The sequence below is a fragment of the Urocampus carinirostris genome, chromosome 12 (genome assembly GCF_059441175.1).
Source record: "Urocampus carinirostris isolate Australia breed hairy pipefish chromosome 12, RoL_Ucar_1.0, whole genome shotgun sequence".
In the NCBI taxonomy this organism is placed as follows: domain Eukaryota; kingdom Metazoa; phylum Chordata; class Actinopteri; order Syngnathiformes; family Syngnathidae; genus Urocampus; species Urocampus carinirostris.
In genome coordinates, this window is record NC_142360.1 from 16,747,779 (window position 1) to 16,772,629 (window position 24,851).

General features: G+C 38.1%; 1 protein-coding gene and 1 pseudogene across 3 annotated transcripts in view; both read left to right on the plus strand.

Moving 5' to 3' along the window:
- ddah1 (dimethylarginine dimethylaminohydrolase 1) overlaps positions 1–24,851 on the plus strand; it is an 83,809-nt gene that overhangs the window by 51,152 nt on the left and 7,806 nt on the right. For all 3 annotated transcript variants that reach the window (XR_015852311.1, XM_088350505.1, XM_088350506.1), the window contains exons 3-6: positions 4,395–4,494; positions 9,168–9,241; positions 10,769–10,888; positions 21,137–21,280. Coding sequence is in view for 2 of the 3 variants with exons in the window: in XM_088350505.1 (XP_088206631.1) it covers positions 4,395–4,494; positions 9,168–9,241; positions 10,769–10,888; positions 21,137–21,280 (438 nt within the window). In the remaining variant the exon portion in view is untranslated. The remainder of the gene's footprint in view (positions 1–4,394; positions 4,495–9,167; positions 9,242–10,768; positions 10,889–21,136; positions 21,281–24,851) is intronic.
- Positions 7,563–7,735, plus strand: LOC148355104 (U2 spliceosomal RNA; annotated as a pseudogene).

Consider the following 24,851-nt stretch of genomic DNA (forward strand, 5'->3'; position numbering starts at 1 on the left):
GGGTCTCAAAATCTCAGCCCAGGGGCCCTTAGCGGTCCCCTGGATGATAGTTTGAGGCGCCCATTTTAATAAGAAAGCTTAAGGAACTATGTGTACTATATGGCCACCAGGTGTTTTACTATTCTGTCGTTCAACTAAAAATAAAGCCAAAAATGACAAGAAAAATGTAAATATCACGGAATTAAAGAGACCATAAAGTACTATTTTTTATCTATTTATTTGGCCACCTTTTGGCCATTTTTTTGGGGCTACCTGTAGCAGCAAGATCGCAGACAATTAGGTAATCTTCCTCTGTGTAAGCTCTTGATATGTCTCGACATACGAGTATTTTAAAAAAAGGCACATGTTAATGATAGTTCATGTATCTTTTGCTAATTATTTCAATGAATATTTTTGTAATCAATTAAATTTTTTACCACTTGGAGGCACTAAATAATAAGAAGCTGTTGTATGTCAATGAATTTGAAATTTTCTGAGCAAATACGAAACACTGTGGTACTTGCAGACTATTTTTAGAGAACCGGATTTTTCAGCTCAAGTGATTCAAAAGAGCCAGCTCGTTAGGGTCCTGAACGGCTCTACGGGTTTTTATGGTTACACTGGTTACATTACCAATTGCAATGTAACGTTATGCCTAGATTGGCTCTTCAAAAGTGAATAATAAAGGGAAAAAATGGGAAAAAAACAAACAAAATAAAGAATACAAAAAACAAAATGAAAAATAGTGATGAAGAAAAAATAATTAACTTTACATTTTTTTACTCATTTTTTAATGCAGGAATTATATTTTAGAGATTTGTAAATCGACAAAAAAAATAAAAAAAAACAATTTTAACCTTTTCTATGCTCAACAAATTTAAACAGAGAGTCCCCCCCAAAAAAGCAGTCACAGGAGAAAAAAGCATCTCTGAAGGAATAATAATAATAATAATAATTTCCTTTGTATTGTCATTCCTTGTAACAATGTACACAGAACGAAATGTCGATACACCTGACCCGTTGTAGCGAGCCGATGCAGCCGCAGCCAACAGAGGGCGCCGCCATTTTACCAATGTTATAAGTCTTAGGTATGACTCGGCCGAGGCGCGAACCAGCGACCTCCCAGTCTCAAAGCGGGCGCCCTACCATCTAGGAACCAGGTTTTGATTGGTGGAGAGCAGGCTCTCTTTGTTCACTTCTAAGAGCCGACTCACAGACATTCTGTTCGCAACGACACAAGTCGGTTTCTACTACAGCACTGTTTCTCTCAAAATACTATATTCGTAATCACTTTATAACTGAATGGTAGTCGCTAATTTGATTGGTGATATGATCCAAAAAGAAGTGACGTAAACAACTTGGAGGAGAGCAGAACGGCACACAGCTATTTCCGTTCTGCATCCAGAGTTACATATCACATTTGAACGTCAGTACCCATAATGCCATCGAAATGGCGGAAAAGGCAATTAGTTAGATTACCCCATTACAGAACAAAATAACGCCTTACATTTGTAATGGTGTTATTCCCAAGTCTGAAACCATGTTATCACGAGTTAGAAGAGAAAAAATATTATAGACTATCAGAATAAATGGGGAAACAATTGAAAAATGGCTTAAGTTACAGACGCGGCCCTACTTACAAACGAGATGATTGTAAGTTGAATTTGTTCGCAAATTGCTTAAATGCTATATTTTGTAAGGAAAGTATGTTTACGTAACCTGTATTGTTTTGAAACCGAAAAATAAACGTTTAATAAAATGATATACTCTATAACGTTACAAAGCAGGCTGAATGATAAAGCATAGCACTGTAAAACAAAGCTTCACATTAGGCATTGACATTCTGTGGTCTGTAAAGCCCTTTGACAATCCTTGTGATTAAAGGCTACTCAAATAAACATGACTTTACTTGACTATAAAGATAAATTAAGTTAAGTTTAATTTACTTTTGGAAGAGTTAGGCGACTTCCTCCTCCGTGGTAAAAAGTGGACGTTTAAGGCTTGTATAAGTAACCTGTATTGTTTTGTACTAAAAAATAAATGTTCATGAAATAATATGCTCTATAAAGATAAATAAAGGTAAGTTTATTTTACTTTTGGAAGATGAGCTTAGGTGACTTCCTCTTTCGTGGTAAAAAGTGGCCGAAAATAAGCGATCCGACCATTTTCTCAACCACATCCACCTTTCTTATTCCACTTTCCTTTCAAAAGAAACGGTTCACCTCTTCTTTACACTTTACACCAACCATATTGAATGGATGCACGAGATACTAAACAATAAAAATATCAAAGTTTTCAGCGTGCTAGAGATACAGTGCAGTGTGTTTACACCTGCACTCGGAAGTAAAAGCTGGATTCCTTCTTCAGGGTGGATTCTGGGTGACCTCTCACAGCGCCACAACACGCCGGTAGCGGCGGAAAGAAGCACTACAATAATGTCCTGTACTCGGAAAAAAGGTGTACACAATACAAAATTTAACTTCGAGATCCCGAAAATTTTTTTTGTATCTACCGTTTCGCGTAGGTCGAATGGTCGTAAGTAGGGGAGCGTCTGTATAACGATAATGCAATGAAAAAGAATAGGGAAATGTAACAATAGTGCAATGAACAGGAGTGCACTAAAATTAAGCAGCAACATTTAAAACACCCAAGATAAGTCACATGGTATATGATTTAACAGTTTTTTGGAATAGTATATATTTGTACTGTTGATGTAGGTTACCTGTGCACTCCATGGCAAAAAATAAGTATGCATTCAGCTATCAAAAACTGAAAAGAGTAAAATAATGATGTTTTTCTGTGAGCAAACGCTATTGTGGCTCGTCTTAGCAAGCGTAAACAATTTGTAATCAGATGAAAACATATGCATATTGAGTTTTGTATATTTATTCGGAAAGTACACTGCAGTCTACCTGTGTGACCTATTGCTTGCATAAATAAGTAGAAGCAGAAACATTGCGTCGGCCAAGAAGTACGATGAACTGGCTGAGGTCATAATGATATCGGGTTTGTGGAATCAATGATGCTCTCAATAGCATGCCTGGCCTCGGAAACTACTTTTGTAGGACCCCCCCAACCCTTCAAAAAAAAAATCACAATAGTAAAAACGCAATGAGCGGTCAGTCAGGAGAGTACATGAGCCATGGAGCAGTACAACAAAGACTTGCTCGCCTTAAGGCAGAGGTGGGTAGAGTAGCCAAAAATGTTTATCTAGTAAAAGTACTGTTACTTCAGAATAATATTACTTAAGTAGAAGTAAAAGTAATCATCCAAATACTTACTTGGGTAAAAATAAAAAAATGACTCAAGTACTGAGTAACTGAGTAAAGTAATAGTTGTTTTTTTTAAACAACCAATCAGATCATCAAATGATCAAAGTCCATCCAATCAACAACGTAGATTAAAATAATCAACGTAAATTTAAGTGCTTTAATAAACAATAAAATAAAAATAGTACAAATCAAATAAATGAATCACCGAGTAGCACATTTAAAGCCCCACTACTTATCTTAACAGACTGCAAGCAGAACAAAAAGCTAGCTCATGAACTCGAACAAAAGAGACATTGAATATTGTAGCTGGTGTTTGGCACTCTTTTTAAGGGGAATATGCTTTAGATGTGCGGCCATGGGTGCTCTTCCTTTTCTGTGTTTTCATAACCGGTTGGCTAAGCGCCATTTTCCCTCTGTTTCATCCGCAACCAACTTTCCCCCCGCTAAAGTCGAATATGATCACGTGACGAGGCTGCTGCGTTTGGTTAAACATGGTAAAGTTCTGCGTCAAAATAAATGTGCTTTAGCGGAGACAGAGACGCATTTGTATGTGGAGGGGATTTATTAAGTAACGAAGTAACGACTTCAATGTTGCCTAATGTAGCGGCGTAAAAGTATTGTTTTTTTCTTCACAAACTTACTCAAGTAAAAGTATAGGGATATCAAAATACAAGTACAAAATCTCCCAAAACGTACTCAAGTAAACGTCACGGAGTAAGTGTACTTTGTTACTCCCCACCTCTGCCTCAAGGTCCGAGTTCACGGAAAGGACACGCCACAACACACAGCGCATACGCTAGTACGTGTGATAATTCATTTGAAATAAAAGTGTTAGCTGATTTTGAAACTTCTGAAGCATACTTAGAAAACGACATCATCATGCGGCTCACTTCAACGACGTCATGCGAAAAAACGATTTGTTTCATAACATCTGGTCTCACAGGAAGCTGTGTGCTATTAAGTAATCCAGCTAAAGCTTCAGAATGATTTTCTCCATCCTGTTTACGCATTGTTGATTGGAACTAAACATTTGCCCCCCCGAATAGAAATAAACGCTGTTGTTTTAGAGCATTCCGTCGTTGGATTACCCTTCAGCGGACATATTGATTTATCTAATGTCGGTTTGTGTGCTTGTTTATTCAGACAGAGGCAATGAAAGGTGCTTTGCAAGATCTGAATCTGAACATTGTGGAAATGACTGATGAGAATGCCACATTGGATGGAGGAGATGTCCTTTTCACAGGTAAATCAAATGCAAACACAGCAACAATTCCATTCATTGGCACCATCACATCATGAAGAGGATGACAACATTTTCATTGTGGGGTGGATGGTGTACAAACATTGCTGTAACGGTTATGGAACTTTAGTGATATGAACAATTTAAAAGTACTGTAATTTCCACTCTAGAAGGTGCAACAAATTCTAAGGCAAACAGGCAAAAAATGGTATTTTGTATCATTTGTTTCTATAAAAGACTCACGAGACTAAAAAGCAAAAACCACTGAAGAAGAATCCTACACTAGTTTCCCCTAGTGCAGGGGTCGGGAACCTTTTTGACTCAAAGAGCCATAAAAGCAAAATATATTGATTTTATTTTGGGAAAGAGCCATATATTATGAGACAAATTTACTATAATGCTAAACACGCGCCCCAGACAAAAACTTAGTCTTCAGCACATTTATTTTTGATGATTTGATCAAAATTATGAAAAGAGAATAATGCCAGAGCCCGTGTCCCAAAATCAACAAACATACCAATTTAAACTTGTGTCTTTCTTGCAATTACTCAAGATCGGTTAAACTCACTTTGACCCTTTTTTTTCATACATATTGGTTTCAAAACCAGATGTAAGCAGTTATTTTGTAAAAACGTCACAACATTCTGCAAAAAGGGAGCCTGATGTGCTTATCTATGGTGCAGACGGCGTAGGGCGAGAGATGGGAGGGAGTGCTTGCACTTTTTGCATAGCTCCACCCATCCCTCCCACTCACCCAATCAAAAAACTTTAAGTTCTCTTCCTGTGTTTTGGCGTATTTACAGTGTGTTCTGTGGATTCATCATAAGGTATCTGAACACTGAAGACAGATTATATAGTGAACTTTTATATAACGGATTCTTTAGCGATGTACAGCCAGAACGAGTTTTTTTTTTTTTTTTTTTCGTGTGACACCTTGACTGTAGATTGTAGTGAAAAACATGCCCTATATATTCTGCCAAGCACTGCTCCAAATTCAGCTTTGGTATGGCTTTGTGTGTACCTGAACATGATTAGTAGTTTACGTTTTGGACGAGATGGAGAAAATTAGCATGCAATCAAATTTGTCTCCGAGCCACAGGTACTCATAGAAAGAGCCATATATGACTCGCGAGCCATAGGTTCCCGACCCCTGCCCTAGTGAGATGTGATGTTTGGGGAATTTCATAATGCTCTTACTTAAGATGTTACGGTAGGATGTTTTCCATTGTGTGACGTCATCACGCTCGCATTGTTTTCAGCAATTGTAGATGGCTGCAGTGTTAGGTTGTTTATGTTGGAAAAAAAAAGAGAGAGACAAAGTGAACGAGAAGGAGAGAGAGAAGGAGAAAGACAGAGAGAGAGAGAGAAAAGGAGAGGGTGAGAGTAAAAGAGAAAAAAGGAGAGAGAGAGACAAGGAGAGCGAGGAGGAAAGACATTGAGTAAGAGAGAGAGGGGGGGAGAGTAAGAGAGAGGAAGAGAGAGAGAGAGACATACCATATATTGTAAGACAAATTTCAGCAAAACCGCCAAACCAGCCCTCCAGACAAAATCAAAATTTTCACCTCATTTTATTTCACTGTGTGACGTTAGATGATTCGATCAAATTTATGAAATTAGAATAATGCCAGAGCCTGTCTTCCATATTAACAAATATACCACTTTAAATTTGTCTCCCTCCCACAGTTGGCCTACTTAATATTTTTAAGGCTCACTTTGACCTTCATTTTTTTGTAAGTAATTGTTTTAAAACAAGGTGCAAGCATAGTTCTGTTCTAAACATGTCACGAAAAATTGCAGACAAAAAGTTCACTGCTGTATTCCCAATCAACGCAGTGGACGAAAGGGTGCTAAGTAGGTGTAAGATTTTGGGCCCGAAACCCGAACCCAGCCCTAATTTTTATTTTTTTTCCCTTTTTGGAGGATCTGCACAGCATGCACTTGCATTTACTCGAGTAATTATTTTGATAAAGAAAATGCTTACCAAACTATCAGTTTAACTCCAAAATTACTAAATCCAAGGAAATGTTCATCCTCGATGTTGTGGTAAAAGACGCTTCACTTCCTCCTTCCACCTCCCTCACGTCACACATCATTTTCGCTTCTCCCCAATAGCTTACAAGCTTTACAACCTTTCTGCTTTTTGGCCAAATATTTCACTATTTGCAGCTTATAATCTGCAGAATATGATTTTTTTTTCGTTCGGTTTCACTTTCAGTTTAGTTCGCTGCACGTCAGCAACATACGCACCGTTGATTTTGGCGCTGCACTTTCAGTGCACCCTTGATTTGAGGGACTCGGCCCCAAGTAAACCCCAAGCTGTGTAGTTTAGCTGCAACACAAAAATCCACGCTGAAGTACACATGGCAGAAGTAAAGCTTTGTGGGTACTTTGGCGGCGAATTAAAGCTTTGATTATCAGCATTGCTTCGGCTATGCACGCAGCAAACTCTACTATGAGCTTATCAGAATTATATCTCCATAGAGAAAATCTGCACGAGTAGTATTTTTTCTCTGAGCCATATGTACTTATGAAAAGACCTATATCTGGTTCGTTTAAGTCCAGATGCATTTTGATGTGGCTGCAGATGGACGCCCAGTGTATATTTTTTCAGTTTTAAATTATGGGGATTTTTATGCATTTTTGGTACTTGAAATAATCACAGACACAGAAGTGAAAATCATTAGAAATATGAAAATGGTTAGAAGATTAATATGGTTCTCCATTTGCACCTAGTCTTCCTACGAGGTTATCTTCAAACCCCCCCCCCCAGGGTGGTGGCGGGATGCGCAGTGCAGAAACACAAATTAGTGCAGAAAACTGTGGTCATTCATCCGGGCAGGGTTTGGAACAAGGACACTAAGATAATCAGGCATTAGTATTTATATGAAATGTGTGGTTAGTAAAAAAACAAAACGATTTTTGAAGAATCGAAACTTTTTCTTTTATCTAAACTTTTTATGGTAAACCCCATTTGGCCTAAACTCACTCAAACCCTAGCTCTGGCGGCTCCCAGGTAAATTGAGTTTGAGACCCCTGACCTAAGTAAATACCGCATGAAATAATTCATCTTATTTTCTTATGTTTTTCTTCATGTATCTAAGAAATCATATCAAATTGTGAATTATATTGATTATGGTTCTAAGGTTGTCTACTATTGAATTGGTTGAGATGGAATAGGAGCTTGCTCTGTCCACTCCACGCATCGGCCCGGTATTGCAGTACCTCCGGGAACGGTGCATTCGCAATGATCGCAGCAAGGCTTTAGGGCTAGGACCTTAGCTTGGCCTTTTTGCTGAGAGTAAGTGTCCCGGCTCCTAGGCTTTGTAGCGTATTATGAACTGACCGATAACGGATAATGGATAATGAATAACGAAGATAGAACAATAACCCTTAAAAACCCCAAAACCCCTGTTGTATTAATTCCTGCACTTATTTTCATTGCACTGTTGTTACAATGTACTATTCTTCTCCATTACATTGTTATTCTCTCAGCACTATATTTTATTAATTATTTTTCTTTTGCCTATTTATCCTGATAGTCTTTCATACTTTTTCTCTTCAAAGTCATTACTGTATATGTTAAATCCCGTGGCATACACTGTTTCTCAACGTTTGTATCCATGACACTGAAGACTGTTCTATTCTATTCTATTCTATTTTATTCTAGTCTGTTCCAGTCTATTCTAGTCTATTTTTGTTCTATTCTATTCTGTACTATTCTGTACTATTCTATTTTAGTCTGTTCTATTCTAGACTACTTTAGTCTATTCTATCCTATTCTAGTCTGTTCCAGTCTGTTCCAGTCTATTCCAGTCTATTCTAGTCTATTTTTGTCTATTCTATTCTAGTCTATTCTATTCTAGACTACTCTAGTCTAATCTATTCTATTCTATTCTATTCTATTGTATTCTAGTTTAGTCTATTCTAGTCTATTTCATTTTGTACTATTCTAGTCTTGTCTAGTCTTAACTTGTCTATTCTAGTCTATTGTAGTATATTCTATTCTATTCCATTCAGATCTAGACTAGTATAGTCTCTTCTAGTCTAATCTAGTCTGTTTTATTTTGTTTTATTCTATGTTATTTTGTTTTATTCTATTCAATTATATTCTATTCTAGGAGAGTCTGGTCCATTCTAGTCTATTCTATTCTCCGCCAGTCTATTCTACTCTATTTATTTTTTTTCCATTCTGTTCTGTACTATTCTAGTCTAGTCTAGTCTAGGGATTCAGTGTACTAGTCTATTCTTGTCTATTTTGTTTTGTTCTATTATATTCTATCCTATTCTAGTCTAGTCTAGTCTATTTTGTTCTATTTTATTCTTTTTTTTTTTTCTTTTTTTTTTTTGGTTTGAACAAATTTATTGACACTAAAAACAGAAAACAATCATGACAATCTCAACAGCAATTAAGCACATTCACAATATTATATTCCAATATTACGTTTTTAACAGCAAACACAAAGTGAGGTTTGAACAAACCTTCTCGAAAATCAAACATATTCACAATTTCATTATATAACATCTTTGTTAGTGTCAATAGATCCGTCCAGGCCAAAGTCGATTATCCTCGGTCCGAACAAATCCACTGACACCAACAGCAGCTCTGTCCTAGAGGTCCTGTATTATGTATCTGCACTATATTAGTGTCACTTACATTTCTCTCTGTGTCCCTGCAGGTCGGGAGTTTTTCGTTGGCCTTTCCACACGTACTAACCAAAGAGGAGCAGAAATTCTCGCTGATACCTTCAAGGTGAGATCAAATGGAACACAGTAACTTATTCAATCAAAATATGAAGCTTGTGTACTTATTTGTATACATTATGAGAGGGGTGTCCAAACTATGGCCCGCTGACCATTTCATACCTGTTAATCATATACTGAAATAATTGCTTCTAAAATGTGTGTTTTATACATTTGTGCGCTTCTTTTGTATATCCAATGATATAAGTTCACTTTTTACAATTAGGAAAATCATGAAATTGATTTCTCTTGGGTATATTTTAAAATAGAAAAGTAATATGAAAATAAAATATTTTGGTTGGCTGATAATTTGTTTACACACAATAATCAGTGGCTGTTGTATCCTTCTTTTTTTCTGTATGTTGCCTTCACAGACAAAAGAAGAGCTTTTATGTATCCGTTAAATAGTTCAAAGAATTCAACTTTTTCCCCCCAAAAATAAAGAAAGACTGACTTTGAGACATAAAAATATATTAAACCATTATAACCATTATATATAGCTGGAAAGAGGACACCATCATCTGGTTTTTCATCTATTTTTTAATCCGTTAACTTGTTCTACTTCATAGTTTTCTTTTCTTTTACATCAAGCTCTGCCTTTGTTTCCTTTCTCCCTCTTGTGTATCCCATTTATTGTGTTTTTCCACTAGCCTTGCACGACTGCTAACTCTATTCCTTCACTATCACTGGATTGCAGTCTTTTAATGGTTGAATCTCAATTTAGTCTTGTTTGCTGTAATGGAGGGAAAATATCAGTATTGCAGTGATGCAATAATGATAATTAAAATGGAAATTTCAATATAAATAATTTGTGTACGGACGCTCCTCTACTTACAACCATTTGACTTACGTAAAACGGTAGATACGAACATTTTTGTCGAAAAATATTCGGACATTGCTGTAAGTTAGATTTTGAATTGTGTGCACCTTTTTCCGAGTACAGGACATTACTGTAGTGCTTCCCTTTGCCGCTACCGGCGTGTGTTGGTGCTGTGAGAGGTCACCCAGCATCCACTCCGAAGAAGAAATCTGTCTTTCTCTTCCTAGTTCGTGTGTAAGCATACTATACTGTATCTCCAGCGTGCTAAAACTTTGACATTTTTATTGTTTAATGTGTCGTGCATTCATTCAATATGGTTGGTGTAAAGTGTAAAAAGAGGTGAGCTGTTTCTTTTGAAATGAAAGTGAAAAAAGAAAGCTTGATGCGGTTGAGAGAATAGTTGGATCGCTTATTTTCGGTTACTTTTTTACCACGAAAAAGGAAGTCACCTGACTGTTGAAGCTCATCTTCCAAAACAAAGTTAAACTTACCTTTATTTATCTTTACAGAGCATATTATTTCATGAACATTGTTTTTTAGTACAAAACAATACAGGTTACTTATGCAAGCCTTAAATAAACAAAACAGCACTAAAGCGACTTATGAACAAATTCAACTTACAAACCATCGTCCGGATCTTGTTCGTAAGTAGGGTAGCGTCTGTATCTGATATTAAAAATAGAATGAATGCATCATTCCGGAATTGTTGTGTTTCAGGATTATGCTGTGTCCACTGTTCCTGTGTTGGAGGGCCTGCACCTGAAGAGCTTCTGCAGCATGGGGGGACCGGGACTCATTCTCATTGGCAACAGTGAACCTGCTCAGAAAGCCCTCAAAGTATGGAATACGTCTATGTGCAAAATGTGTTTATGGAAATAGCGTCATGTCATGGTGATGATTTTACCAATCTTCGTCACAGGAACAGTTGAATCATTGTGTTGGCAGCATCATTTTCTTCAAACGGGATAGCAGATGTTTGCTTCTTTTTCAAATTTTTGATAGCCTCTTGGCATGTTCTTTTGGTCCTGGACATTGCCAGTCACCGAGGATTTCAAAGAACGCCTTAATCCTTAATCCTAGACGTTTAATGTGGTGACATTTTTCAAGCTTGTGACAGTACCTCATCAAATGAACTTCAATGGTACCACATTAAAAGACATCTGACTTCTCCAGTAAAAAATGGCAAACGGCAACACATATAAGGTTGAAAAAATAGCAAGGATGGAAAATATTTGATCAAAATTCTACTGCAGACGTGACAAATTTTAGGAAAACAAAATCTGATGATTCCTAAGCAGATGAACATTGGTTGTGTACCTGCTCATTTGGTTCCATGCATTTGGAATGGAATCGGTTTGATTCCAACCACGTGATCATTTGTAGGGTACTAGCTCATTGGGTCCCTTTCACTTGGAATGTAATCATTTGATTCTAAACACACGATCGTTGGTTGTGTGGTAGCTCATTCGTTCATTGTGCTTGGATTGGAATCGGTTTGATTCTAAGCATGTGATCATTGGTAGGGTACTAACTCATTCGGTTCCTTTAACTTGGCATTGAATCGGTTTGAATCTAGATACATAATCATTGGTTGCGTACTACCTCATTCGTCCATTGCACTTGGAATAGAATCGGTTTGATTCTAAGCATGTTATCATTGGTGATGTACTAGTGTAACGGAATGTTATATACATTACGGTGACACACTGGCACACGTGACAAGCACAGGTCTAGAAGAATCCGGGTCATGGGACTAATGTGACGTGGTCTGCCTCCAACAGTGGCAACTGCAGCACCACAACACTGTTGGGTTTTATGGACGGATGACGATTTCAAGGTGTTTGTCAATTTTATTTACAACTGGAACCCAGTGTGACAAATCTGCAGGGTTGGATGAGCTTGTTATGTCGTTAATCCTCTGCTCGCGGTCAACTTTTTGTGGCGCTGCATTTGCCACCGTTGGAGGCACATCCTCTCACACTAGCTCATTCAGTTCCTTGCACTAGGAGTGAAATCGGTTTGATTCTAAGCACTTGATCATTGGTAGTGTACTAGCTTATTCAGTTCCTCGGACTTGGAATTGAATCAGTTTGATTCTTAGCATGTGATCATTGGTAGTATACTACCTTGTTGGGTTTCTTGCACTTGGAATGGAATCAGTTTGATTCTAAGCAGGTTATCATACGTAATATGCTTGCTCATTCGGTTTATTGCACTTGGGATGGAATGAATTTGATCGTAAGCACTTATTCATTGGTAGTGTACTAGATAATTAGGCTCTTTGCACTTGCAATGGAATCGGTTTCATATTACCCCAAATACAATTATCATCCGTCATTAAAAACAAAGTAGTAGTGCTCTCAGATTTTTGCTGATGCGTTACATGCAATGTTGAGGTGTTTGGCACTTTACCTTTATGTTTTTTGTGCCCGAGATCATCCATCCATCCACCCATCCATCAATTATCTGTACTGCTAATCCTCAGTCGTACGCGGGGGTGCCAGAGCCCACCCCAGCTAAAATTGTGTTCTTGGATTGTGATGAAATAATCCCACAGACTGACGCATGAGACCTCTTTCTTACACTGTTTCATAGATTTCTGATTGGAGGATAGAATAAAACACGTGCACGTAAGCGCATTCTGATTGGTTTAGGTAGGAATCACATATTTAAATGCAGTGTATAATGTTGGTCGCTAGATGGCGTGAGAGTATAATATATGATACATCGCAGCAGTTTATTGTTTGCACTTAGATAGGAGTCTTGGGAAAATTACCAGTGTTCTCCAAATTGCAGAGACAAAGTGCCTTTGGCTTGGGAAGCTCATGCTCCTGTCCTTGGGTTGTTTGGCTTAGCCGAAAGGAGTTCTGTGCACCTTTATGATAACAGATAGGAAGCCCACCAGTCGCCTCCAAATAGTAGAGACCAAGTTCCTTTGACTTGGGAAACCTACTCTCCTGACCCTGAAGGGGTTTACGGAATCGTAAAACCACACACTTATTGAGCACTGTAGAAATATAAACGTAAAAGTATATATTAGATAGAATATAGTATAAAAGGCACATTTAGACCATAATTTCCCTTACACACGTACATAGAAATCGGGATTTAAATATTAGTTTACATCTCCTTAAAACTCTTTAGGGAGCTGTTGTTGCAAAAGAAGATAAGCGACACGTTTTCATTTTACAATCCCAGATTCTAAAATCAATACTGTGTCACAGTTGTCCATGGCGCCCAATTGGCCCCGCCCGTGTGGTGCCAGCTGCGGCTCGTTGACTGATAGGCTTCCCTCCTATTTAAGTTCTGTGCTTTCACTCAGTCAACGAGCCTCTGCATCCGCAAGACGTGTGTTTTAACTCCGTTCGGTATCGATCCCATCTATTTTGTCCTGTTTTGATATCGGTCTCCAGTGTCTGGTATCTTTCCGTCTAACTCGTTCTGTCTGATCTTTGTCTCCAGTCTCCTATATCTGTTATCAATCCCGCCATTCCCATTCTGTCCGACACCAGCTGTCCGGTATCGGCTTGTGGTAACTGGTATCGATCTCGTTGGTCTCTGGCTTCCTGTTGTTCCACGGCAGACTTCTCTCTTTGTTCTTCCGCCTAGCGATCGCCGAATCACTGGCGTTTGTGTTAATGTGCATGACTGCCCCATTCCCATAAAATAAAACTTGTGTGAGGAACGTTACGCATCTGGGTCCTCCTCCTGTTCCGGTTCATGACATACTAGAGGTCTATTTAAGGATTCCCCGGACATACATCTATCCCAAATATCTACAAATTACGTGACATAAATCGCCTTTTCATTCTGGTGCAGCAAACATGATGATTTAAATAAGCAAACTGAAAAACTCAAATAATTATTACTACATATGCAGTGACATTTTACAGTATTCTAACACCATCAACAAAACTCTGGAAAAAAAACTCGGGTTACGACTTTCACAAAACTACATCATCCCACTCACAAGAGTCTGTTTTTATTTTACAGGTCTTTTAACAATTATGTATCACTTATGTGGTACGAATTATTACATAACATTTTAAATTAATTAAAAAAAGTCTTTGAGATCTGGATTGAGTTAAGCCCTCTTTCCTTGACCTGTGTATCGCTGGAAAACTGTTTATAAATTGCTAGTGTTCATTACAAAAACTTGTTGTAATTTTCAGATGATGTCTCGATGACCTCATGTGAAGTGTTGTTTTACACTCACGTAAATATTTTTGTAATGTGTGTTTACCTCTGGCAAGAATGAGAATGGGCATCGAACACATGGAATCCATCATACGTCAGCCGCTTGGGCCAGAAGCTTCTCTTATTAGGTCATTCCCCTAAATAACACATGAGGTTGCAGCACCCTCTCATTTAAACTCGCCACCAGGCACCCCCTTACTCAGCCCAATCTCAGGCATGAGGTCACCATTTCATATAGTTCGGGGTTCCACTTGAGGATGCTTATACTGTTTATTACCATTGTCGGGTGAGATACTTAAAAAAGTAATTGGTTACATGTCAGAACCAGATTCAGATACAGGACCCAATCGCGTGACGTTCCCACACAAGCTTTTTATTTTATGGGAAATTGGGAGTCATGCACGTTAGGAAGCCGGTCTGGCGTGGAAGGACAGGACGCCAGAGGCAGACAAGATTGATAACGAATCAGGGTACCAACAGGACAAGAATAGACGGAAAACAAAACTGGAACCCAAAATTGAACAGTACAAAAATAAACGGGAACAATACCGGACTGCAGATATCACAGGAAAACAGGACAGAACCCACGTCTTGTGGGGCAGAAGTTCGTTGAAGGGCTGACCCCGAAGCAAGAGAGTGCTGAGCTTTATATACACAGATAGTCAATCTCTAAACAAGCCGCAGCGGGCACAACACGGGCGGGGCCATTTGGGCATCACGGCAACCGTGACACACACGGGCAGGGCCAATTGGGCACCACGGCAACCGTGACACACACGGGCGCGGCCAAGTGGGCACCATGGCAACCATGACATTACAGTTACTAGTTTCTTTATTTAGAAAATTATTGCATATGCCCATATTACTGACACTAAAAAGCAACGCATTAGTCAAAGTAACAAAGTATATACTCTGAATTAGGACAATTCCCTAAAACTGCTTCATAATAAAAGAAAGAAGAAAACGTGTACACTCACCTGTGGGAGCAATGAAGCCTTGTACAATCTTGAGAACTTGCAAACTAACCCAGCTGAGAAAAAACATATCCATTTTGTCTTTTGTCTTCAAACCACTCGAAGATTCTATTCTCCATTTCTGATTCCTGTCCAAGACATTTTCCTTTTTACAATGAAAAGACGAAAATCCCACACTCTTTTACTGTAAATTCTGTACTCACATTTGCCCATGGATTTCGTTGTTGCTCTATAAAGTGCACCCCCTTCCCCACATGCTGGCTACCATTGGGTACTGGTAACAGACAACGAAATATGCGCATATAAATTGACCACCTGATTCCAGTATTTCATCTAATAGTTGTAAATACAGCCTGGATGTGAGTATATACAGTAAGGAGAGTATCAGAATAGGAGTTGGAATAATCTACGCATTCTGGTACTCCTTGCTTGAGATTATGCCATCATAAACGATTTTATTGTGTTTTGGAGGTACATATAAACTTGCCCAACCCTTCTATGGCAGGGATCCGGAACCTATGTCTTTCGAGTTATATTTGGCTCTAAAATGGGATTGGTGTACTTATTAAATATATTGTTTCATGTGGAGCTGAACGTTCCATATTTGAAGCCAAGACAATACTTTGGCTAAAGGGGCTCCGTCCAGTATATATAGGACACAATTTTAACTGCATTTTAGTCAAGGTGTCACAACAAAATACCTCCTTGTAAATCACTGAATAATACTGAATAAAGCTGATTAAACAATCTATGTTCATTGTTGACACATTTTTGTGATGAAAAGCCACAATATAAACTTTAACCCAAAACAAACTTTTTACCCAAAAGCTTTAGCAAAACACGTAGAGCAATTTGATTGGATGAGCGGTAGGAATGGGCAGAGCTATACACAGGGTGACCACACTATTTTGTGAAATTTGGCAGTCAAAATGAGCCTCAACACTCTTAAGTAACTGAATGAGGGAGACAAATTTTAAGTAGTATATTTATGACAATATGGGACGCAGGCTCTGACATTATTATTAATTCATATATTTTATCAAATCATCAGACATCACACAGTGAAATAAACTGTGCTGAAGTATTAACTTTTGTCTGGAGAGCGGGTTTGGCAGTTTTTTCGAATTTTGTCTTAAAATATATGGTGTGGCGTTCTAAAAAAATATATATATTATACTTTTTTTTATAAAGCTTTTATTATTCTACAGTATTCGTTACAATGAAAAGTAATTGAGTTCCAGTAACGCGTTACTCCCAACGCTCTTTATTACTCACAAGTAGAATTTTGCCTTTAGAAAAGATTGACATTGAGTCAAGTTTAAACTTGAGTGAATATTCAAAATAAGGAGAGAAGACATCAGTGCATTTTTACAGGGGTTGAAGCCCTCAGATAAGGGATTCATACCCCTGTTCTGAAGCCTGCCCTGAATACTTTCTTTTTATTACAGCTTTAAGGTTACAAAAAGCAGATCAGCCTTAAGGGGTGTGAAACTGAAAGAATGGCAACAGTGACAATGGTGTAAATAGCGCATAATGATCTAAACAACGACCCATTGTTTGTAAGAGAATAGTCAAAACAATGAACAGTGAGGCAAAATCACAAGCAACTTTGCGCAATAAAAGTAGAAAAAAATAATGAACAGCTTTGGCAACCTGAAAAGCAAATAAACATATAACAAATGAACTTGGACAATTGCCACATCACACAGAGTGACTCACTTAAAAATTTAGGTGTCATTTTCGACCCTGATCTGTCCTTTCAAACACATGTGAAGAAAATTACTAGAACCGCTTTCTTCCATCTCCGTAACATTGCTAAAATTCGTCCTATACTTTCTCAGTCGGATGCGGAAATCATAATTCATGCGTTTGTTACCTCCCGTCTCGACTACTGTAATGCACTACTTTCCGGTCTTCCGATGACCAGACTCAAGAGTCTTCAGCTGGTACAAAATGCTGCAGCGAGGCTTTTAACAAGGACAAAAAAGTATGATCACATCACCCCAATTTTGGCTAACCTGCATTGGCTCCCTGTTAGCCTAAGATGCGATTTTAAGGTTCTCCTACTACTATACAAAATCATACATGGACTTTCCCCCTCGTATCTTTCAGATCTGATCTGCCCTTATGTCCCGGCCCGAAGCCTTCGTTCCGAGTGCGCCGGTCTCCTGGTGATCCCAAGAGCCAAGAAGTGTTCCGCTGGTTCGAGAGCGTTCTCCATCCGGGCACCGGTGTTGTGGAATGCTCTTCCCCCTGATATCCGATCTGCAACCTCGGTGGAAATGTTTAAATCTAGGCTTAAAACTCACTTCTACTCTATAGCATACGAGTAACCTAATCTTCTTATATGTAATAACTTGTGAAGCCCTTAGAGACTAATTGTGATTAAGGGCTATACAAATAAAAATGACTTGACTTGACTTGACTAAATCAAGTAAAGTCATCTTTATTTGTATAACCCTTAATCACAAAGAGTCTCAAAGGGCTGCACAGACCACAGATTATTGCAAACCACAGACTATTATGACACCATCCCCTGATCTAAAACCTACATGAGGGCAAATATTGTCAACATAATGTGATGACAGATATTGTCAACATAAAATATAGGTTATTCATATGCTATAGAGTAGAAGTGTGTTTTAAGCTTAGATTTAAACATTTCCACTGAGGTTGCAGATCAAATCTCAGGGAGAAGAGCATTCCACAGCACCGGGGCCCGAATGGAAAATGCTCTCGAACCTGCGGATCTCTTATTGGCTCTTGGGATCACTAGTAGATCACTTACTTAACACACCCTTTTTTTAAAAAACAAAAAGCTACTAGCTAGCTAAACAACTTTATAAAATATGTGGCACAAAACTTCTCTGCCTGTTACCTTACTGGAGATTCCCTGAGTCAGCTGGAAAGAAAGGAATTTGCTGACACAAACAGTCAGCGAGTTGGGCTCTATCATGAAAACAAAAGCATTTAAATATAACGTTCCAATGTAATACTTGTTTACAGTTTTTCTAGAGTGGAAATTCCATGTAACTGTGCCTCAGAGATCCATCTTTAATCACGAGGTTTACATTCCAAACAGAACACGTGATAGGCAAGTAGAAACCATAATGTTTTTACAATAATTATACAATTAAACATACACTTAAACCAGAGAACAACCCCTTTTCACAGGCTCATGCTCCCAGATAACCACTCACGGGGCAACACACCGCTTATCAATTTTAAAGCCCGTTCTTGTTATATAAAACAAAAAACATACACGTACAGTTCAAGTGTCTGAAATAACAAAGAAAATTTTAAAGCAAATTAATTTAATAGAAATGATAAAATAACCCACAAACCTGGGTCATTTTCTTCTAAACCCAACAAAAACATTGGTTCATTTTGTACAACAATATCCAGATAGTTAGATCAATCAGATCCCACATCGTCCACTGGACTCAACAAACGTTTCCTTAGAACTTTTCGTTTTGCTGTAACAATATTTGATGGCTCTCTTAATTGTATCCTTGGGTGTAACCCTAGCCATGACACCATTTTTCCTTTATTCAAATGGATTATGCCCTACTCCCAGAAGAAAATATGTCATTTTGTGCAAGATGAAAAACAAGTTTAACATCTGGGTCTTGTTTGGAGAGAAAAAACATTTGTTAGTACAATAACTTTGAGAGTCTTTAACGATACTACCGTGTATAATAAAGAGAAAATGAAGTTGCAAAGGAGGCTGTGAGAGGTTTTGTGAAAATATCTTTGGACTATTTTGAAACACAAACCGTTTTTTCCACAAACATTGGCAGAAATCCAGCAAGGCAAACTCAGACATGAATTTAATTGATATGTGGTATGCTTAAATCATTAAAAGATCAGGGGACACTCGCGTACTCCTGTTGTCTGAGTCTGTCTACACATGTTTTGCTCGTAAACATGGCAAGAAACATGCTTCTCCTATGGCACTGGTGTCAAACTCATGCCCGCAGGCCCGCGACATCTTAAAATGTCTGAGGGTCTAAAAAAAAAAATCGGTCAAAAGGTTGCTTTGCCTAAAAACTACATTTCCCACATTGTGTGTCGTCTGCAATACTTGCAAAATGACGATTCAACATCTCTATGCGGCAGTAATGTTTGTGACTTGAAAAGTGATCCATTTTACATTGAGGAGTAATGAATTTTGTTTGCATATAAGCTACCTTAGGCCATTTGATGAACACCATTACGCGGATGTGGCCCTTGGTGGCGATGAGTTTGACACACCTGTTCTATGGTCATAACATCCTCAGTTACTCACCCGGCGATTTCCTTCCACCCTTCTTCACCACTTCTCTGTATTATGATTACAATTGGATGTGCAATTATAATTAATCATACATCGTACGTTTTTCCCGACAAGTGCATAGATGTGAGGTGTGATTTGGTTCCTGCTTTGTCCCCATTGTCCCTTTGTGTGTCTAGTATAACAATGGTTGGTCGTTTGGTTGGTTGTTTGGTTGGTTGTTTGGCTGGTTGTTTGGTTGGTTGTTTGGTTGGTTGGTTGTTTGGTTGGTTGGTTGTTTGGTTGGTTGTTTGTTTGTTTGGTTGGTTGGTTGGTTGGTTGGTTGGTTGGTTGGTTGGTTGGTTGGTTGGTTGGTTGGTTGGTTGGTTGGTTGGTTGGTTGGTTGGATCCCTTAACCACTAGGGTTGTCGGTGGACCATTTTCAATGTTGTGTCTTGGGCATGAACAGCCTGGTGGCACCCTTATACTGATCCCTTATTCCTCAACCGAAACACTAAAAGAATACTACAAAATTACTACAAAACTAAAAATCAAATTTAATGCTTTAACATTTAGGCTTAAAGTTTTAATCTGCTCTTATTTTGAAAAGAAGAAAATGCTACATAAATACTTAAAAAATACTACTACAGTGATACCATAATACAGAAATATTATGACAGAAATAATAGAAAAAATCTACTAAATTAATACTACGATACTAAGGAAATAATAAATATGACTATGGAAATACTACAAAAATATATTTACAGTAATACTACAAAACACTACATAAGTACTACAAAAATACAACAGAAATACCAAAATACTAAATAAATACGACAAAAAATCCTACTACAAAAAAAAAATATATATGTATACGTATATATATATATATATATATATATATATATATATATATATATATATATATATATATATATATATATATATATATATATATATATATATATAAATCTTCAGTTATACTGCTACGGAAACACTAGAAAAATATTTCTACTGAAATAATACAAACATACATCTACAGAAATAACAAAAAATACTAGTACATAAATAAAAACAAACCTTTATCAGCAGAAATACTAAAAATATAGTACAGAAATAGTAAAAGAAAAAACATACCACAAAAATACAACTACAGTATTCCTTAATTAAATATCAAATTTAACTCTTAAAACAGGAACCGAAAGTATTATTTTGCTTTCACTGTAAGTGATTCAAAACCAATTTAACAAGACTCATCTTATTAAAACATATATAAAAGGAAATAAATATGGTAGTTGTCTGCATGTATATTTATTCATGAGGATACAAGTTTGATCACTCACCCTTGCCTTATCACGCCCCCTCCACCACCTTTGACAGCGTAGTAGTCATCTAGGCCCATTTCCAGATTATTCCATCCCACCTTCACCATTTGATTACATAAATAATATGACTGAGGAACAATTTCTGCGCCTGTGTTCTCTATTATAACACCCCCCACCACCACCACAACCAGAAATTGATTTTGCAGACCAGTCAGCCTACAAATGAGTCTTGCAGCCTTAATTATGTCACCGTATGTGCCTAAATTTCATGTGAGCTGTCCTGTGATTTACTTGTGTTCATGTTAAAGTCTTCTGTCATCATATCTGTTTGTAGATCATGCAACAAATGAGCGATCATCGTTATGACAAGCTGACTCTGCCCGATGACCTTGCTGCCAACTGCATCTACATGAACCTGCCCACAAAGGGGCAAGTTCTTCTGCATTGTACAAAGGAAGAATTTCCAGAAAGTGTTACGGTAATATTTATCTCAGTATTTATAAGCCGGGAGATGTTCTTTCCAAAGAGAATGTTTAGTGTCCTTGAATAAGAAACACCATATTTTTTACCAGCATGCTCCACGATTAAATTAGACAATGAAAACTTGTAAGATCTAAACTTTTCAGGAATTTACGATTGATCTTTCACTAAAAATGCTAAAACTACACTCTGGTCTCTTAAGTCCATTTTCATCAAGGATTGTATCATGTTCGCTAGCAGATTTGAGGTCATTGAGATTGCAGATAAAAGGATTAATATCTTACCCTTTCATATGCATCCACCACACAATTTTGAATTCAAGTCAGCACAAACCATAGAAATTGGTTTTCATCACATGTTAATTTGTTTAGACTTATAGCACCACTCATCCCTGATAAAAAACCCACCACGTGCCACTTTGAATATCCATTATATGCACCGCTTATCCTCAGTAGGGTCGCGGGGGTGCTTGAGCCCATCTCAGCTGTCCTCTGCATTGGGCCGGGGACACCCTAAACTGGTTGCCAGCCATTTGCAGGGCACACAGAGACGGACAACTCACCCGCTCATTAGGGACAATACCGGAGTGCCTGGAGGAAACCCATGCAAGCACGGGGAGAACATGCAAACTCCAAACAGGAAGGTTCGATCTCATGACCTCAGAACTGTGCCGCAGACGCGCTAACCACTTAGCCGCCGTGCTGCCCTAACCGTAATCAATCATACTGTTATTAACTAATGGACATGTATCTATGGATATTGTGCAATTCAATCTCCCTCCAAAAGGAGATACTCTGTTTTTGACAATTCTAATCATGGCTGCTTTGCTAGCGTCTCTGTGCCTTTTATTTAATCATCATTTGGTCCTGTGATGTTTAAAATAACATATGAAAAGAAAAACTCTTGTGAGAATTGATCCAGCCGTCTGAAGCTCGCATGTTCCAAACTTCAACTTCAAAATGTACTTAGTGAATAAAACCACAAAACCTGCCAGCTATTTTTAGAAGGAAGAATTCCGAAAAATGTGCGTATTTGGAACGAGACCCGTGGCGGAGAGTCAGTTTTTCTCCCAGAAGATAAACTGACAGGAATCCTCACAAGCATAAAATCTATTTTTCTATCACATTCTTTCAACTTTCCTAGCGCCTCGACAGACCATCTGGCATAGATATAAACGGATATTTCTGGTATGATCCAGTTATGAAAACTTCAGACATACCAGAAATCGGCTTGGATGTGTGGTATTAAAGGAAACTATAATAGTGGTGGATAAACATAGCACAAAAATAATACTGAAATAATATTGTTGACTGTTGGTGGATGCTGTCTTAAACTCAAGTCCTCCAAGCCAAGCAGTAGTTAAATCATTCAAAAGTATGCAAAATACTCGCCAAAAGAAAATGCTTTTTTCAACAATCTATATTTAGGTTTTTCATCAAGTTACGTAAGAGCTACACATTATGGGGTCATGAGTATTGGCAGTTCAAGAGGCAGAGAACACGCATTGATTGGTGCAAGCACCCACAGACAGCTTTTCAGAAAAACAGCAAACAAAAGCCCATTGAAAAATATGAGCTTCCAACTGCGTTGCACTGCACCGCTCTTGGTCCAGAAAGTATATTTTAGCCGCAGTCTCTTAGAAATTCACTTTGCGTGGTGTGAAAGCAAATTGCAGAAACACTGATTAGTACAGCAAACAGTTTAATTCAGACAGAGTTCAGAACACGGGAAGACAGGTAGCAAGGTAACAATCGTGGTTTAAGCTGCAGGCAAGGGATTTGTTCCCGTTAACCCAGACAGTGAGGGCAACAGTCCAAAAGTTCATCAGGTGCTACTTGTGATCCAGGAGGGCAGCAATGGTTCGAAAGACTGGAGTAACAAGAGGCGGAAATGCTTGGGACGTGGAATGCCAACAACAACAAACTAGCACAGAACTAAGGAGGCAGTTTTGAAATAGTGATGAGGGAGAGTTGTGATAGGAGGAATTCAAGACACGTGACTGCAGCTTTGAGGAGGAAAATTTAACCTGAAAATAAGTGACCAAATAAGGTAGAAGACGCCGCTTCCATGACAGATGGAAACTGGAGTATGTTTTACCACAATCCTAAAGAACTTTGTCAGCCTAATTTGCTAAAAGACTGTGTCTGTTTTTGAAGAATATGATATCATAGGGCGCTGCCAGACGAAACATGCAGACTACAAAAAGCTAAAAAACTGAAAAGGTCTAGACACAGGAAGCTGTTTTAACGGCAAACAAGCACTTTTTCTCGAGACCCTGCGTGTCATTAGAAAATGCTACAAAAGCGAGCTATGAGTTACCACAACAAACCTTTCATGGAAGATGAATTTATTAGACTGTTCAAAGAATGCCAGGCTGACGAGTCGGCCCTCGCACATTTTCAGCTTACCAAATCTGCCCCGCTTTCTGAAAAGTTTGGAAAGCCTTGTCTTACACGATTGGCAGAAAATGTCCTCATTTTAAGTTGGATTTTTTTCTTGTTTTAATTCCTTTTTCAATATTCCTCGAAGAATAGATCGAAAAATCATGCTTCAAATGAACAAAATTATCTTATCTATCCGATACTAGACAATTTTGCTCATTTCGGGAAATAACTTTTGAAATGTACGTAAAAAGAAAGACTAGTCGACAATTCTTATTAACTTTGAACACATTTTCTTGTTTAGGTAGAACAACAAGATACAGTATCTTGAAATATGAAATATATCTTTAAAACGAACAAAGGTTGCTACCATTTTTTCTAGTGTAAGTCGCGTTATTGATAGAAGTCTGCGTGCATTTTTCACAGACTTTGAGAAATGATTACCAACTCCATTGAGAAAAATAAAAACTGGAGCTCATTGTGTTCAGTACACTTTACAAAGGAAGGCGTTGGACTGTTTTTCCAAAAGTACTTTCATCTAGAACCTGTGTGTCCTGCCAACTTGATTAAGTCACACTGTACAAGACAATGAGCTCGGTTTGCATCAGGTTGGTTTTTGATAAGGACAAGTACAGGGAGTCCTCAATTTACCAAACAAATATGAATGCGCTAACTGATTTAGTTCTCCAGTTGATTTTATTTCATTATGTAGGTTTTAGATCAAGGGATGGTGTCATAATAGTCTGTAGTTTGCAATAGTCTGTGGTTTATGCAGCCCTTTGAGACTACTTGTGATTAAGTGCTATACAAATAAACATGACCTGACAATTATCATAGTTAGAATTTTTTTATAGAGCACTATTAGTTGCAATTTGTTGACTCAAAATTGCTACATAAATACATTTTGATTGATTGATTTTTATATAGTGAAAAACATGAAAAAGTCTATATGAATGGCTCCCAATCTACCAAAGAATCAACTAAAAAAATCCTGCTCTACACCTACACGGCCATTCATAACCTAGCCCCTCCCTATCTCTTCGACCTTCTTCACATTGCAACGCCATCCTGGACCCTCAGGTCATCTTCCTCCCTCCATCTCACTATTCCATCTGCCCGCCTCGGCTCCATAGGGATCAGAGCTTTCAGCCACTCTGCTGCCCAGCTCTGGAACTCATTGCCGCTTGA